Source organism: Penicillium antarcticum (assembly GCF_028974205.1).
Source record: "Penicillium antarcticum strain IBT 31339 chromosome Unknown utg000009l_segment0_segment0, whole genome shotgun sequence".
NCBI lineage: Eukaryota > Fungi > Ascomycota > Eurotiomycetes > Eurotiales > Aspergillaceae > Penicillium > Penicillium antarcticum.
Window position 1 is genome coordinate 3,684,676 of NW_026695307.1, and position 15,328 is coordinate 3,700,003.

Genomic DNA, 15,328 nt, shown 5'->3' on the forward strand with positions numbered 1-15,328 from the left:
AAAGAAAGAAAAAACCAAATTGAAGAATTCGTGGGCTATCAATCTATCCAGATTTCATGACTGTCTGCGCACGTTCACTAACAAATAATATATCAGCATAGCTAAGCCCCCGGGCTAAGCAGGCAACTGAATACAAAAAAAAAATGGGGGCGAAAAACAAAACAAAGTTGCGAACATCGTTTGAAGTGAGATAATCTACGCTGCCTGAGAAATGATATCAGCCTAACCAACGCCAGCACTGAGTCCTCAAAATACTCCAAAAAGATCATCACCAAAACATTTCAGCTTGTTTCAACCAATCGCCCCCACCTGTTTCTGACACTCAGCCCGACGCGGCCCCATTCCTATCTTTTTTTTTAACAACTTCCCCATTATAGATCTACAGTTTGACTCTGAGAGAAGCATGGACTCTACAGAATCATCTCCGTAAACGTACTCAATCTCACCAAGTGGAGGCTCGGCCATGCCTCCCGTGTCCAAAACGTGTCAGAGCTGCGCAGACTCCAAGGTGCGATGTGTCCGCAATCCGAATGCAGCTGGTGCATGTAACCGGTATGAAGAAGAACTGCCTTCAATTAAGATAAGCATTAAGACTTATGTTTGATACTAGATGTCTCCGATTGGGTCGAGAATGTCTCTATCGCCAAGCCGGTCGTCGATTCAATGGCTTCCAGAAGGATCGGTGAGCAGCTTTCATGTAATGATCTGTGATAGCATCACATTCACGTATTTACATCAGTTTAGAAAGATCGAGGCTCTCGAGTCAAAGATAACCGAATTGATGGCCGATCGCTCTGCTCTATCAGAAGAAAATGAACTCAACTCGAACGCACCCGGCGCAAAAGTAATAGACGACAGAATCCCAGTTGAAGACATTATCAGACGAGGCTTCCTGACAATAGAGAAAGCTGAGAGCTACCTGGACACATTCAAGACCAGAATGACTCCAAATTTCCCGTTCGTCGTCGTGGCCCCTTCGATATCTATCACACGACTCCACCAAGAAAAGCCATTCCTAAGCCTGGCAATCCTTGCGTCAGCCGCATACGATAACATGCCACTGCAACGGGTGGTGGAGGAAGAGATCAAAAAGTGCATTGCATCGCGCATGCTAATAAACGGCGAAGTCTCTTTTGACTTGCTGCAAGGGTTACTAGTCTTCCTCGCATGGTAAGTCTCCACTTGACCTATCAGGGGTTTGGGTTTTGTGGGGGAGATGCGTCTGACATTATGTGACAGGTCGCATTATTACTCGCGGCCACACCGTTATACGCAGTTTCTCCAATTGGCTATTGGCCTCGTTGTCGATCTTCGGTTGGACCGTCCGCCACGGACGAGGGTGTGGAAGACAGGGCTGCGCTTTGGGCAGAGGTATAATTTAAATGAGCAATTGCTAGATCGTCCTTACTGGGGGAGTGATGATCAGAGGGCTCTTTTGGGTTGTTATTACCTATCATCATCGTAAGTTTGGCTTATGCGCTTCGTGTAGCCTGGCTAATGATCTTTCCTGTAGGATTGCAGTGCTTGTGCAGAAACACTCGACGTTTGCTCATCTTCCATATTTGGAAGAGTGTTGCAGGTCTCTCTCCCATGTCAAAGAGTATCAGCATGACAAATACATCAGTCATATCATCCGGCTGCAATTCATTGCAGAAAATATTGATTCTTTCTCTGCAAAACATAGGATTGAGTTAGAACACCCTGGCTCGGGATCGGAACTCTATATCGCCAATCTAAAATCGGAACTAGAGGGGTTCTGTCATCAACTTCCTTTCGATCTCAATGAAAGCCGTGCGTTGAGGAAATTCTGTATACAAGGAGCAAGCACGATACTAACCTCAGTATAGCTCTTCTCGCTACACAATATCATGCAACCGGGCTAAGCCTATACCAAGTGTCTCTAACGATCGCAAACCGACACTCTCAATCAAACCTTGTGGCATCCCACTGCTGGCAAGATGAGATCAGCCTTGCAGCAAAAGTCTCAGCCAATGCAATTCTCGCTCAATACATCCTTCTCCCTCTTGGCCAGGAACTTGGATTTAACAATACGCAGTGGGTACAGATGGCATTTGCTTTGCTATTCTCATACCGACACGCCGTGATTAATTCCAACCCAGAGCAAAAGGCTGCACTTCTTCATACTCTATCACAAGTGAGGTCTAGGGTAGGGGCTCTATCTACTGCACATGTAGACGTGAACGGTGCTCGGGATGTTTTCTTTGATTTCAGGAGACGTGTGCTTCGCATTGAGAGTTGGCTTGGCATTGATGGCAAGGACGAAGCAAGCAGCGCAGGCGATGAGGGTCTTGACATTTTTGAGGATTTCAGTAGCACGTCAAATCCTAAGGCATCGCATTTTGAGAGTTCTATGGAAGACATGGGAGATCTTGGTGTTCCTCCTAGGGATTTTTTCTCCCCTTTTGTGGATGATTGGCAGGGGTTTCCCGGTGACTTCTTTTCATCTTCTTTTGGGGGTGTGGGTGACTGGGAGTGAATCAAATATTCCGTTTATCTCTAATTGCTTAGTCAATTGTGTTTGCAGTCTAGTTTCGGGCCTTTCAGAGAACATAAGCAAAAACATAAGAAAAATATTTACTCATGGTGGCAGTGCTGGAATGAATCCGACGCACCCACTTGCATCCAATATGCCCACTGTTATCGCCGAGCCGACGTATACACCGCGCCAAGACCATCTATATCCCCGACCCGATGTGGAATATAAAAGCGATATATGGTCGAGAGAATAATTGATTGCCTAGATTACAATCAGCTGAAAATGACCAAAATGATTCCTTCAATCCTCTTGTTAACTTTCTACTTGTTCATCTCCCCAATGCTCTGCTTCACGCCCTGTCCACTCCTCGGTCCAGCATTCCCCCCATTAACCCTAAACACATCCGACAAAACAATCTCAGCAGCCTTGAAAATTCTCACCCAAGAGTTTGACACCTTAGTCAACACCACAGCAGGCACACATGGAGATATCTCGCCAAACACAACCTTCAGCATCACTCTATTCTCATCTGACAATGGGAACGCCGAAAACGAGGCTTTCTTCTGGCAATATCACCACACAGCACCTGCATTGCAACAGTTCTCATATGGATCCCATAGTGCAGACCAAGATAGTATATATCGGATAGGTGGTCTTACAGAAGTATTCACTGTCTGGGGCCTTCTTATTACAGAAGCTGGAGGACAGATCTTGAATGATCCTATCACGAAATATCTCCCAGAATTACTTGATGGAACAGGTGATCAAGATGTCATTGAGCATGTTGAATGGGAGGATGTTACTGTTGGTCAGCTTACTAGTCATATGTCTGGTATTGCTCGCGACTGTAAGCAACCTGGATTGGGCTACCATCCTGGTAATATCTTATTGACAGTCGGCAGATTGCTCGAAGGATGTGAGTATACAGACAAGCCCTCAGACTTTGGGGTTGGCTGTGCATCAGGCTGTTCGCAAGCCTTGCTGTGATGATATCACCAGTTGTGGCAGCAGCGGTAAGAACTCCAAGTCTTTCCTCCATCATCTGCATATGAACTTATATGATAGATTTCATCCGACACATAGCCGCTGAAACGCCCGTCGCCCAGGCAGGAGCAACACCCAGCTATTCGAACATGGCCTTTCAACTTCTGGGCTACATAATAGAGAGACGCACAGGAAAACCATTCACCGATAGCCTCCAGCAAAGTATCCTAACACCACTAAACATGACTAAGACTACCATTTTCGCACCGACCAATTCATCAAAAGGGATTATACCCGTGAACAAGGAAGCCAGTGGCTGGTCAGCCCACGAAACCAGCAACGAAGCGTAAGTCAAGTCCAACACCCCATTCCAGGTCAATACAATACTAACACAAACCCCCAAAGATCAATATCCCTCTTCACAACCCCAAAAGACCTCTCAAAAGCCGGAAGAGCAATCCTATCTTCCACCCTTCTTCCCCAGTCCCAAACAAACAACTGGCTAAAACCAGTCTCACACACCTCAAACCCAGTCAACTCCCTCGGCGCCCCGTGGGTAATCTACAGCGCGGGAAACTATCCTAACACCTCAATGGTGGATACATACACGGTCCTCAGCAATGAAGGACGAAACGAAAGCCTGTACAGTTCTTATCTGGGTCTCGTGCCCAGTTTCGGCGTTGGGTTTACGATTTTATCAGCTGATACTGAGAAGCCTGCTGATCTCAATGCTCATGCGGATCTCATTGGGGATGTTATTCTGGAGGCTTTGATGGGTATCGCTGCTGAACAGGCTTTGGAGCACTTTGGTGGTGGTTATGGGCATTCTAGTGCAAGGCTCAATTCTTCGATTGTGCTTGGGGTGGATGAATTGCCTGGGTTGTTCATCCGGGAGTTTATCAGTAATGGTACTGATTTCAGGGCTACTTTGGCTGGTATTCTGAGTTTCCCTTCGCCCGTTGATTTGAGTATCAGGTTGTATCCTGTGCAGCTGGTTGAGAGGTCTGGGTCTGGGTCCGGGTCGAGAATGGCGTTTAGGGCTGTCTTTCAGGATATGACTGAGTTGGCAGATGCTGGAACTCCAACTTGTGTGTCTTGGTTGGATTTGGATAAGTTGCAGTATGGGGGCAGGAGGTTGGATGAGTTTGTGTTTGAATTGGATTCCAGGGGGAGGGCTACTGGTGTTGAAATTCCTGCTTTGCAAGTCAAACTTGAAAGGAATTAGTCTGAGTTTGTTCATTTGTATTGTTGGAGTGTGTATCAAAGTCTTTCATCATAAATGTGAGCCATATCATCATCAAATATGCACAATCCAATCGAGACTACTCGCCTTGCTGAGCCTCTAAATCCTTCCACTCAGCGAAAGCCGCAATATCATCACGATCTCTCCAGCCCCAGGCAATACAGTAATGCCTTGCGAGAAGCTGCCACTCCTCTATCTCATCCAGCATCTCCAAGCCCGCAACCCTCTCCTTCTCCTCTTCGCTGATCCACTGTTTCCAGATGAACTCAATATCAGCCGCCGCCTGGCCGTTCCCAAAGCCCTGCTCTCGGAACCGGCCCCGCTGCGCCTCGAGCGACGCATAGCGATGCAACGTCTGAAGCTGGATACCGCGCGCCGCGAGATTTGAGACCATAACTTGACCAAATGAATCATTCGGGCGAATAGGCTCATAGAGAACTAACCCCAGCGGAGATTGTGCCTGTGTATCTGCCGCATCAAAGAGACGTTTCGTAAAGAACGAAACTACCTCCTCTGCCTCAAGGGGTGACAGGTAGATAAGGCAGCATTCCGAAATCAAAAGAGTCGGCAAACTCGTATCCACACCCGGCAATATGGCGCCAGCATCACTGCTCCTAGCTAGTGATCGCAGATCAACAGGATGGAGATGGTAAACAGGCGAATGAAGCGCATCTGCTGCCTCCGACACCGTGACCGAATTGTTACTATTCTTCTCCGAGCCAATTCCCAACGCGCGCTGAATTATCGGCGCCGAGCGGATCGTGCGAATCTTCGCGGTGGTGTTAACCGCGAAATCAATCTCATGGTAGACAAAGTCGGGAGCTTGTCGCGACGAGAGAAGACGGAAGACGCGCGTATCCGAGCCTGCACCTAGCGAGATAATCTGTTTCTTGTGTGACTGCCCTTCTGGCTTGCATGGACCGAGAAAGCGAGCTACGAGCTGGTCGATGGCTGTCGTGCGAACGTAGGTTCCTATTGCGCGATATGCGAGTCAGTTGTTCATTCTGCGATTTTAACTGGAGCTAAGGGTAGGCTGTCTCACCTCTGTTGATAATTGGGAGCCGCCGTGTCGTGGACCCTAGGGGTGTCAATGCCGTTGCATATGCGTCGTCTAGGTATCCCAGTTCGACGGCGCTGAGGCGGGACACGCTTGCGTCATTGTCAGTTCCTTGCACGACGCGGTCTTTGCCTGGGGCGGTTGAGTCTGCGCGACCTGTGCCTCGACCGCGACCTCGGCCTCGCCGTAGTGAGTTTAGGTTTGGAATGTGGGATGCGGCCATGAGAGTGGAGGAAGCTTGGAGCTTGGACTTGCGTGGTGGGGTTTGGTATGGGACTATGACTGCCCAATACGTTAAGTCTTACTGTCATTGGTATAGGTGGTGTTAGTATTCTTGTCATTATTAAATGTGAGCTTCGTATCAAATCATACAAGATTCAATGATTTAAGTCAATTGTTCAAGTACATAAAACACTGTAGCTATGCATGGAATGTACATGTACGCTAGACTGTGCGCTACACATCATTATAGTTAGTAAAATAGAGCTGCTTTCAACAACCATCCGGCGGTCGTCTAGTTGGTTTATGGCGTCAGACTGTAATTGACCATTGTAATCTGAATGTCGCCGGTTCGACTCCGGCCCACCGGAATTTTTTTCTTCTCTTTTGTTGCACTTCCTATGTCCCACGTTTATCGGGCATGGTAGCTACTGGATAGCATGTAATTTTTTGTTTTTTAATTTCTGTTCTTTAATTTATTCCCAGTAGTCCTTTCTTCTGGGTATGACCGTGTTTCGCTATATCCGTGGAGTGTGTGGGATATATATATATGGGAGGCTAGAGTCGGATTATACAGGCTTACCCGCCATATGTGTTTAACACCACCGGGCTTCAGACCGGCTACAATGGGAATATATAGCCACCTACTTGTCTTATGACATGGCGACTCCCATCTAGATACCCCAAAGGAAACCAACACGCCGAGTATCTGATAGTACCATCTAATCTATACGCTCAATCAAAGCTGCCTGACAATTCGACAGTAATGCATTCTCTAACAATCTATCGCTAGCACTTTTTATACATAAACAAAGTTGTTTCGGCACAGTGGACAAGTACTCTGGTTACTGCTCTTGAACCAGCGGAACAAACAAACCGAGTGGAAAGTGTTCTTGCAAGTGGCACATCGCTTGTTGGGCGTCTGCATATCCGTCGAGATAACAGAGTAACAGATCGCGCACTCGCTCTGGCCCTTAAGGGCTCCCTGGACGTTCCGTCGGAAGGCCAGCAGGCCATCGACCAGGTTGCCGTTAGCGAACATGATCACGCCTTGGATCGTGAGCAGCCAGCTCTTCCACTTCTTCTCGTCGACGAGTACGCGGCTGCGACCGACGACTAGGGCGGGTTGGAGGGGGTATGCGGGAGGGAGGGAGATGGAAATGGCGACTGGAGGGGATTCTTCGTCGACGGGGATGGATGCGATGATTTCTCCTGTCTTTGCTGAGATTTTCACATCCAGAGCTCGCTCTTCATTTGGATCTTGGGTTGCGATCCAGTCGGTAACACCCTTGAGGGCATCCTCGACCACGAGAGGGGAGATCTAGATATTGTTAGCTGTGATCGGGCGATGTGTATGATGGTCACCCAGCAAACATACGTATTTCTCCGTCCACGACTCCACTGGTCCCTTGATCCGCTTCTTGGTGTCGATCCACCAGTTCTTGGTCATGTTGGCCGAATATTTCAGGCACTGGTAGTAGAGATGGACCAAGAGCCATTGTGTTTCCTTCTCAGCGGACTCGGATTGATCTGGCTCGAATGACCGAATGTCAAGCTTGGACGCATCGATCATCTTTCCGTGGGACTTCTGAAGGAAATCGAATGTGAACTCCAGCAGGGGAATGAGAACATTGTTTTCCTTTAAGTTCCCTGTGTAATACTCCTGGACGGGAAGCGACTAAAACGGTGTTAGAAAAGTCCACAAACGATCGTAAAGATGCATTACATACTGCGTTCGAGAAGTGGTCATATACCACTTGCCAGGCCAATAGGTATGACCGCATTGTGGTCCACATCTTGTCGTCTCCATAACCAGAAGAAACCATTTGCATTGTTGGTGGCTCCATCAGCAGAGACACTAGCTCATCAGGAAGACTGACTGCAGTCTTTGATAAGGCGACATCAAAAGAGACATGCTCCTGGCAGTGAGGGATGTAGCGATGAAGAATCGTGTAAGCTGTCCGCTGAACTGCTCGGCTGTGTGCAGTCAGAAGGTGGAAGGTTTCACTAACATCCTCCAGTTTATCAATCGGAATGGTAGTAATCAGGCGTCGCAGTAGTTCAACGGCAACGTCACGAGGCTGGTGGAATGTAGTAGACGAGTCTATATCAGGTTAAAAATCATTGGTAACCCACGAAGCCTTATGATTCTTACCAAATTTGTCAATGGTAGACGCCACATCATTAAAGAGCTTGGTCTTTCGGTCTGACCAAGCGTCCTGAGCATCATCATTGCTGTCACCTTCTGAGATGGACTTCAACTTCGAGAATAGCCTGAACGACGAAACAAGCAGTGGTAAAGCCTCGTCACCTCCGTTAGTTTCCCGGAACACAGTGCTCAAAATATCCATGCTTTCCTCCCAGTGAGATCCATAAATTTCACCCAGAGCCGGAAGAACAAAGGACAATGTTTTAATAACTTCGGCCTTCAGACCAAGAGGCACAGGTTCAGATTGAAGACACTCGATTAAGTGCTTGGTCAGGAAAATAAGTCGCTGTGTGGGAATGGTGGAGACGACCTCCTCCTCCCCAGAAAGGAGGATATTGAGGAGTGCAAGCTTTTGCAGACCTATGGGCGGTTAGTTTAGGTCTGTGGTGTTTCACTCATGTTTACTTACCACCCAGAGAAGCATCCTGGTGCTTAAGTCCAGTAGAATCTGCGACCAACTCATTGCAAATCCGGTTCCCAATTGGGTTTGAAAGAATAGGACCCCTCAATACGGCAAACCAGGATGCTGAACGGATAGCATTTGCTGTCCGGGCTTCTCTGCAAATCTTTGCAATATCATCTGAAGATTTCGATGAATCAACTGCGGTCATAATCTTCACAAAGGCCTCGCCAACCCGGCAGTCCGTGGGTGATGTGCCCTTGAGCTTTTCCAACTTGGTCTCCCAGAACTTCGTGAATAAAGAGGAAACTGTTAGATCTGGCGCAGAGGCAAGTGGCTCGTTCGCCCGAATCCAGCCGCCAATCACCCTTCTTCCGCTGAAGACAATTTCCATGTATTCCTCGCGCTGATCAGCTAACTCGAGACCTGAGATACCATTGGAACTCTCGATGCTCAGGTCATCATCAATTAGTTGAACAGCCAAGGGGAGAAATTGGAACAAAGTCTCCAGATCTTCTTGCTCAAGATGCTTCGCTACCTCAGAGTTTGAGAGGATACTGATCGTGAAGGTTGCCAGACGGAACGCAGAAGAGCAATGATCCGAGTCACGGGGAATGGTAAGCCACAAGGCCTTGAAAGAGTCTGATAGCTCTCGCTCAACCAAATGGACGATACCACCAAGAGGGCTCGTGACAGTAGCAGAAGAGCGAGGTGGAAGCTGGAGAAAAGGACTCAATGCTTCCTCCCATGTGCGACGAGAGGGCAAGATATCCTTGATTGTGCCAGTGGCCCCTCCGGCTGTCAGAGTTGGCAGAAGCTCGTCTGCTATAGCGAGAAGCGATTCGATCCTGCGTCAAATTAGTACATTATGTGATAAAGATTGAAGAACGGAACACTCACGACAATGATTCTTCGTTTACATTAGTGAAACCATGTTGAAGAATCTCAATGCTTGACTTCGCACTCGTATCGCCAGCGGCAGCTGCCTTCAAGGACTTCAACAATGACTCCGCTACGCTTGATATTTCCTCCTCGGAGGATTCTGCAAGGAAGAGCAGTTTGCCCGCTAATTTTGAACCGCGAGGTCCAGCCTGGAATTCTCGAACCGATGACGGAGCAGTCTTCCCAATATGCGAAAGCCCATGCAAAGCATCAAAGATTCTATCACGCGAAGACATGGCGTCAACCAGAGACAAGAATATTTGGTCCATCAATTCACCATGAGATGACTTGTTCTGTAGAACAGCAGTGATGATAGGCCAATGGGCATGACTACCTCGGCAAGCCTTATCAAGAGCCCGCACGACGAGCGAGTTGAGCTTTTCCTTGTGATCAACTTCATTAAAGTCGAGAGAAGAGAGCAAGCTTTTAAGGACATGGACGTTTGATTGCTCGGGCTCCAAAGCCAGCGCCTGCTCAACAATGTTCTCGAAACTGGACGCATAGCCGTCCCAGTCCCGACATGCCAGAATGATCGCAATTAAGCGATCAGCAGATGGGGAGACCAAAAGCTCTGGTGCATCTTTTCGAACAAACTTGAGAAGATCTGAAGACTTCTTGGCAACAGAAGGCATACTGCGAACACACTCCTCCACAACAGCCGCAGCTCCATATGGTTTTCCATTGCGGGTGCGCAAAACCTGCAGACAACCCTCAAGAAGGGCTGCACTTGATTTTTCGAAAACCTCCGAGACTTGAGGTTCGACTTCGGTTTCTGCAATCCGGGAGAGAACGGCAGATTGCAAGGCCAATAGGCGTTTTGATTGGGCGCATATTGAGTCTTGCGAAGCGCGGAAATCCTTTGATTGTTCTGGTGATGATAGCCTCACAGCTTCTAATAGACCGTCGGAAAGGGCCGCACACAATGACTGCAATGCCTGTTCCTGTTTTGTAGAAGCCAGGGTGCAGAGATAGCCGACGCAGGTTCCTTCGGCTGATTGGGCAGGAAGAGACCACTGCGACAATTCTGGGTTGGCTTGCACGTAATTAATCACGAGGGGAGAAAGTCTCCTTTCAATAAATTCGGATCTTTGATCTTCGGGGATCAGAGTTGCAAGCCACGTTCCGATCTGGATGTAAGATTTCCATCCAACGGCCAGATTTTGGCGAGGCTCTTCTCTAGAGTTAAGGCCTTCCTGCAAAGCCTCTGTCAGGGCAGTCGCACTGGTGGATGTAATTCCTTCATCAGCAGTTGCCTTGTCGGCACCTGCCAGTACCTCCCGGGGAATGATTCGGAGCAATTGATCAAGATTCGACCAGTAGTTGCCATGCCCACCCTGGGATCCTTTCTGAATATACTGGCGCAGTCTTTTCGAAGCAGATGATTTTCCAGTATAATCATCAGTCCACACCTGAGGCCTTGACGATGTCAACAGAAGAAGAGACTCAGATAATTCGGAGCCCGATCCAATCTGCTGAAGGGACAACGATTTTCCAATGATTGTTGAGCTCAGGGTATTCCAGTCAAGCCATCCAGGTTCTCGAGAGACAGCAGATCGAAGCAGAATATAAATAGATCGACGAACATAGGGGTCATCGTGGTAACAGAGAGACCAAAGAGACCTGCTTCCTAATAGAGTCTCAATCTCTGTGAGGTTCTTTTGCAGATCTTCATTGGTCGAATTCCCCAGTACCCGGTTGAATAGCATAATTGCGGCCCCAACAACGCGGGCGTACTTGCCTTCAGCATCGTCTCTCTTGACTGTCCTTTCATCACTCAACGTCAGGGCTGTTTGGTGAAGAATGACATCATCTACAAAGTCCAAAATGGAGCCTTGGTAGATCTTCCACACATTGTTCCTTTTTTCTTCCGATGAGAAGACCTTGGTAAATGATTCAAGGGCGGCTCGCTGGACTGGTCGATCATTATCGTAAATTCCGGCAAGCCATGCTCCGATGACTTTTGGTAGATTGGGCACAATGCGCTTTCCCACAAGGCCAGAAATTGTACCTTGGATCGGGTGTGCGATTTGTCGAACTCGGCGCGAAAGATCAATCGAGAGACGAGGGTAGATTTTGACCTGAACCAAGAAGATTTATTAGTAACTGTATAAAGATGAAGCAGTCTCTACATACCCAGGCGTCCAGGAACCCGTCGTCTAGAGTTCCGCTGTTTCCTTCGACTTTAGAGATGTAATCCCTCAGCTCTTCTAAGGCTTTTGTTCGTGTGATATCATCTTTTTTCAGCAAATTTTTGAATGCGATGACCAGGTGTTGGTCCGCAATGCGAGAAAGATCTGGTGGTGCTGCAATGTAGGTGAGCACAGACGGCTCTTTTCCTTGACCGGAGAGTCCACTGGAGAAGCCTCCAAATGATCCAAAGGCACTAGCAGCAGCGCGACTGCTGGAGGCCTGAGATTTGAACTTTTTGCTCATGTGGGGTATGAGGTCAGCGGGATAAGGAAGTAGTGGGGGACGAGGTCGAAATCGAGGGATTGGAGGGACTGCAGCAAAAATGAGTGGCTGCAGTAATGACTGATAGGATCAACTAAGTGATCTGAACGCTGAAATCGTCTTTGATCGTGTGTGTGAAGCTGCAAGTCCACCCGATCTCCAACAATTCGCGGGACATGATAACAGTCACGTGAGCTGGTGTCATCGCTGTCCCAAACAGGAAAAGCGTCGGTGCACGAAAGATGAGAGCTCGCGCTCTTCTTTTTGTCTCTCGCTCTCCTGCGGTCTGCATCGGAGCCCGGCCAAGATGAAGTTTTTCATTGAGTATGCTTTCATCCTTTCTACTCTGCTTTTCAGCTGACTCTTCCTGTTTCCAATAGTGATCTTCCGGTGCTGTTTCCTTATCCTCGCATTTATCCCGAACAATATGCCTACATGTGCGATCTCAAGAAGACCCTCGATGCAGGGGGTCACTGTGTACTGGAAATGCCTTCAGGAACCGGCAAGACAGTTTCACTACTGTCGTTGATCGTCGCCTACCAACAGCATTATCCGGAGCACCGCAAGCTCATCTACTGCTCCCGAACGATGTCAGAGATCGAGAAAGCTCTGGCAGAGTTGAAGGCGCTGATGGAACACCGCGCAAAGGAACTGGGCCACGAAGAGGAGTTCCGTGCGCTTGGTCTGACCAGTCGAAAGAACCTTTGTCTTCACCCTTCCGTGAAGCGAGAGAAGAGCGGTACAGTGGTTGACGCTCGGTGCAGAAGCTTGACCGCGGGATTCGTGAAAGAGAAGAAAGAGCGTGGAGAAGATGTCGACCTTTGTGTATATCACGAGGTAGGTCTGCTGATCTCGAGAACACATTGGACGATCTAACTAGCCTAGAACCTCGACCTACTCGAACCGCATAACCTCGTACCCCCCGGCGTTTTCACTCTCGACGGACTATCAAGATATGGAGAAGAACACAAGCAGTGCCCTTACTTCTCTGCTCGTCGTATGGTAAGATATTGAAACGAAAGCACGCGTGACATTTAGATTTGACAAGCTTCACTAGATGCCGTGGTGTAACATCATCATCTATTCATACCACTATCTTCTGGACCCCAAAATTGCTGAACGAGTCTCCCGAGAGCTTTCGAAAGATTGCATTGTCGTTTTCGACGAGGCGCATAACATCGATAACGTCTGCATCGAATCACTCAGTATAGACTTGAGTGAAGACTCTCTACGAAAAGCTACCCGAGGCGCCACCAATCTGGAACGCAAGATCGAAGAAATGAAGAGCTCAGATGAGGAAAAACTCAAAAATGAATATTCAAAATTAGTGGAAGGACTGCGAGAAGCAGAGCAAGCCCGCGAGGAAGACCAGTTCATCTCGAACCCAGTCCTGCCTGATGACCTGTTGAAGGAAGCTGTTCCTGGGAACATCCGCCGAGCTGAGCATTTCGTCTCTTTCTTGAAGAGGTTTATCGAATACCTCAAGACTCGGATGAAAGTTACCCATACCATATCCGAAACACCCCCTTCATTTCTAACTCACCTGAAAGACCTTACCTATATTGAGCGAAAACCCCTGAGATTCTGCGCTGAGCGTTTAACATCACTTGTGCGAACACTGGAGCTGGTCAATATCGAAGATTACCAGCCTCTGCAAGAAGTAGCTACCTTTGCAACTCTTGTCGCAACGTACGACAAAGGATTTGTTCTCATCCTTGAACCATTTGAGTCCGAAGCAGCCACTGTACCGAACCCGATTCTACATTTCACCTGTCTGGATGCCGCTATTGCTATCAAACCGGTATTCGACCGCTTCAGCTCTGTGATCATTACCTCGGGTACTTTGTCACCCCTGGAAATGTACCCAAAGATGCTAGGCTTTACTGCTGTTATGCAGGAGTCTTACAGCATGACACTCGCGCGACGATCATTTTTGCCTATGATCGTCACCCGAGGCTCAGATCAAGCACAAGTATCCTCTTCCTTTGGAATCCGTAACGATCCTGGTGTTGTACGAAACTATGGAACTCTGGTCACGGAGTTTGCTCGCATTACACCTGACGGCGTTGTGGTCTTCTTCCCCTCTTATCTGTATATGGAATCCATCATTAGTATGTGGCAGGGAATGGGCATTCTCGATCAGATCTGGAACTACAAGTTGATTCTTGTCGAAACACCCGATGCACAAGAATCATCGCTTGCTTTGGAGACCTATAGAACAGCGTGTTGCAACGGACGTGGTGCGATATTGTTCTGTGTCGCTCGAGGCAAGGTTTCCGAAGGTATCGATTTCGACCATCACTATGGTCGTGCAGTACTGTGTATCGGTGTTCCATTCCAATACACCGAGTCTCGAATCCTGAAAGCTCGTCTTGAGTTCTTGCGTGAGAACTATCGCATCAGAGAGAACGACTTCTTGTCTTTCGACGCAATTCGACACGCCGCCCAGTGTCTGGGTCGTGTCCTGCGTGGTAAGGATGACTACGGAGTCATGGTGTTGGCAGACCGTCGGTTCGAAAGAAAACGCCCACAACTCCCTAAGTGGATCAACCAGGCAATGCTGGACAGCGAAACCAATCTCAGCACAGATATGGCTGTATCAAATGCTAAGAACTTCTTGCGGACTATGGCCCAGCCTTTCAAATCGAAGGATCAGGAAGGCATTTCTACTTGGGGCTTGGCTGATATCGAACGCCATGAGGCCAAGCGGAGAACAGAGGAGGAGCGGATGATGAGAGAGGAAATTAACAACGGACACATGGAGGGTCTCATTCCGTCTGCATCTCGGATCGTGGAGGACGAGTTCGATGATGACATTGACGAAGACCTCATGATGATGGATGCGCAATAAAATAATCGTGTTCTTTTTGCTGGGACCGGGCGTACATAGTGGTGCTTTGGGCATGAAATCTGGGGCGTTATCATTTGGCAAGGATGCCATTTAGCATGGATGGTGTTTGGAGACAGCACTGTCTGCCTCCTGTAATTGAACTAAAAATTTGGAAGTCATTCTAAAAGTTGAGTCATCTAATGAGTACTTGAATCTGCCTGTTGTGAGTACTGAGTAAGTAGTAAGTAGTACATTGTAAAGAGTGGCCTCGTACTCCCATGAGTTTTTTAGGTAGAGATCAGAAGGTTCATCTCATCACTAACGGATTTGTCAGGGCCACCATAATAATACCTGTTGATACCAGACTTGGATTTTTGCAGCGAATATTTTAGCGAGGACAGTGACAGATCTTCATAAAAGCAGTTCTAACATGGCCCCAGTACAGAGCACGAAGAGCTTATACTAATGAGAGTCAGCTGGGCGGTAAATGACTTCG

The 15,328-nt window shown here is 48.1% G+C and overlaps 5 protein-coding genes across 5 annotated transcripts; 3 read left to right on the forward strand and 2 right to left on the reverse strand.

Annotated features, from left to right (window-relative positions):
- Positions 1-463: 463 nt before the first annotated feature.
- On the forward strand, positions 464-2,497 carry N7508_009775 (Zn(II)2Cys6 transcription factor; the record flags this gene model as incomplete). The annotated part of the gene is made up of 6 exons (XM_058467838.1): positions 464-552; positions 611-682; positions 745-1,170; positions 1,240-1,461; positions 1,514-1,791; positions 1,848-2,497. 6 exons carry the CDS (start codon positions 464-466, stop codon positions 2,495-2,497), a joined length of 1,737 nt encoding a protein of 578 aa, XP_058315684.1.
- Positions 2,498-2,788: 291 nt separating this feature from the next.
- N7508_009776 (serine hydrolase domain-containing protein) lies at positions 2,789-4,706 on the forward strand (the record flags this gene model as incomplete). Its single annotated transcript, XM_058467839.1, has 4 exons — positions 2,789-3,344; positions 3,400-3,510; positions 3,563-3,827; positions 3,887-4,706. The coding sequence occupies 4 exons, from the start codon at positions 2,789-2,791 to the stop codon at positions 4,704-4,706; spliced, it is 1,752 nt and encodes a 583-aa protein (XP_058315685.1).
- Positions 4,707-4,803: 97 nt separating this feature from the next.
- ppm1 (protein C-terminal leucine carboxyl O-methyltransferase ppm1) lies at positions 4,804-6,061 on the reverse strand (the record flags this gene model as incomplete). The annotated part of the gene is made up of 2 exons (XM_058467840.1): positions 4,804-5,696; positions 5,767-6,061. Coding segments are annotated over 2 exons (1,188 nt in total), but the record flags the coding sequence as incomplete, so codon positions are not given.
- Positions 6,062-6,799: 738 nt separating this feature from the next.
- Positions 6,800-11,984, reverse strand: N7508_009778 (ubiquitin-protein ligase RKR1; the record flags this gene model as incomplete). The annotated part of the gene is made up of 7 exons (XM_058467841.1): positions 6,800-7,321; positions 7,379-7,678; positions 7,731-8,104; positions 8,156-8,569; positions 8,619-9,457; positions 9,510-11,629; positions 11,685-11,984. The coding sequence occupies 7 exons, from the start codon at positions 11,982-11,984 to the stop codon at positions 6,800-6,802; spliced, it is 4,869 nt and encodes a 1,622-aa protein (XP_058315687.1).
- A 297-nt stretch (positions 11,985-12,281) lies between these two features.
- N7508_009779 (TFIIH/NER complex ATP-dependent 5'-3' DNA helicase subunit RAD3) lies at positions 12,282-14,853 on the forward strand (the record flags this gene model as incomplete). Its single annotated transcript, XM_058467842.1, has 4 exons — positions 12,282-12,326; positions 12,383-12,839; positions 12,888-13,004; positions 13,060-14,853. The coding sequence occupies exons 1-4, from the start codon at positions 12,310-12,312 to the stop codon at positions 14,851-14,853; spliced, it is 2,385 nt and encodes a 794-aa protein (XP_058315688.1). The 5' UTR covers positions 12,282-12,309.
- Between the last annotated feature and the right edge of the window lie 475 nt (positions 14,854-15,328).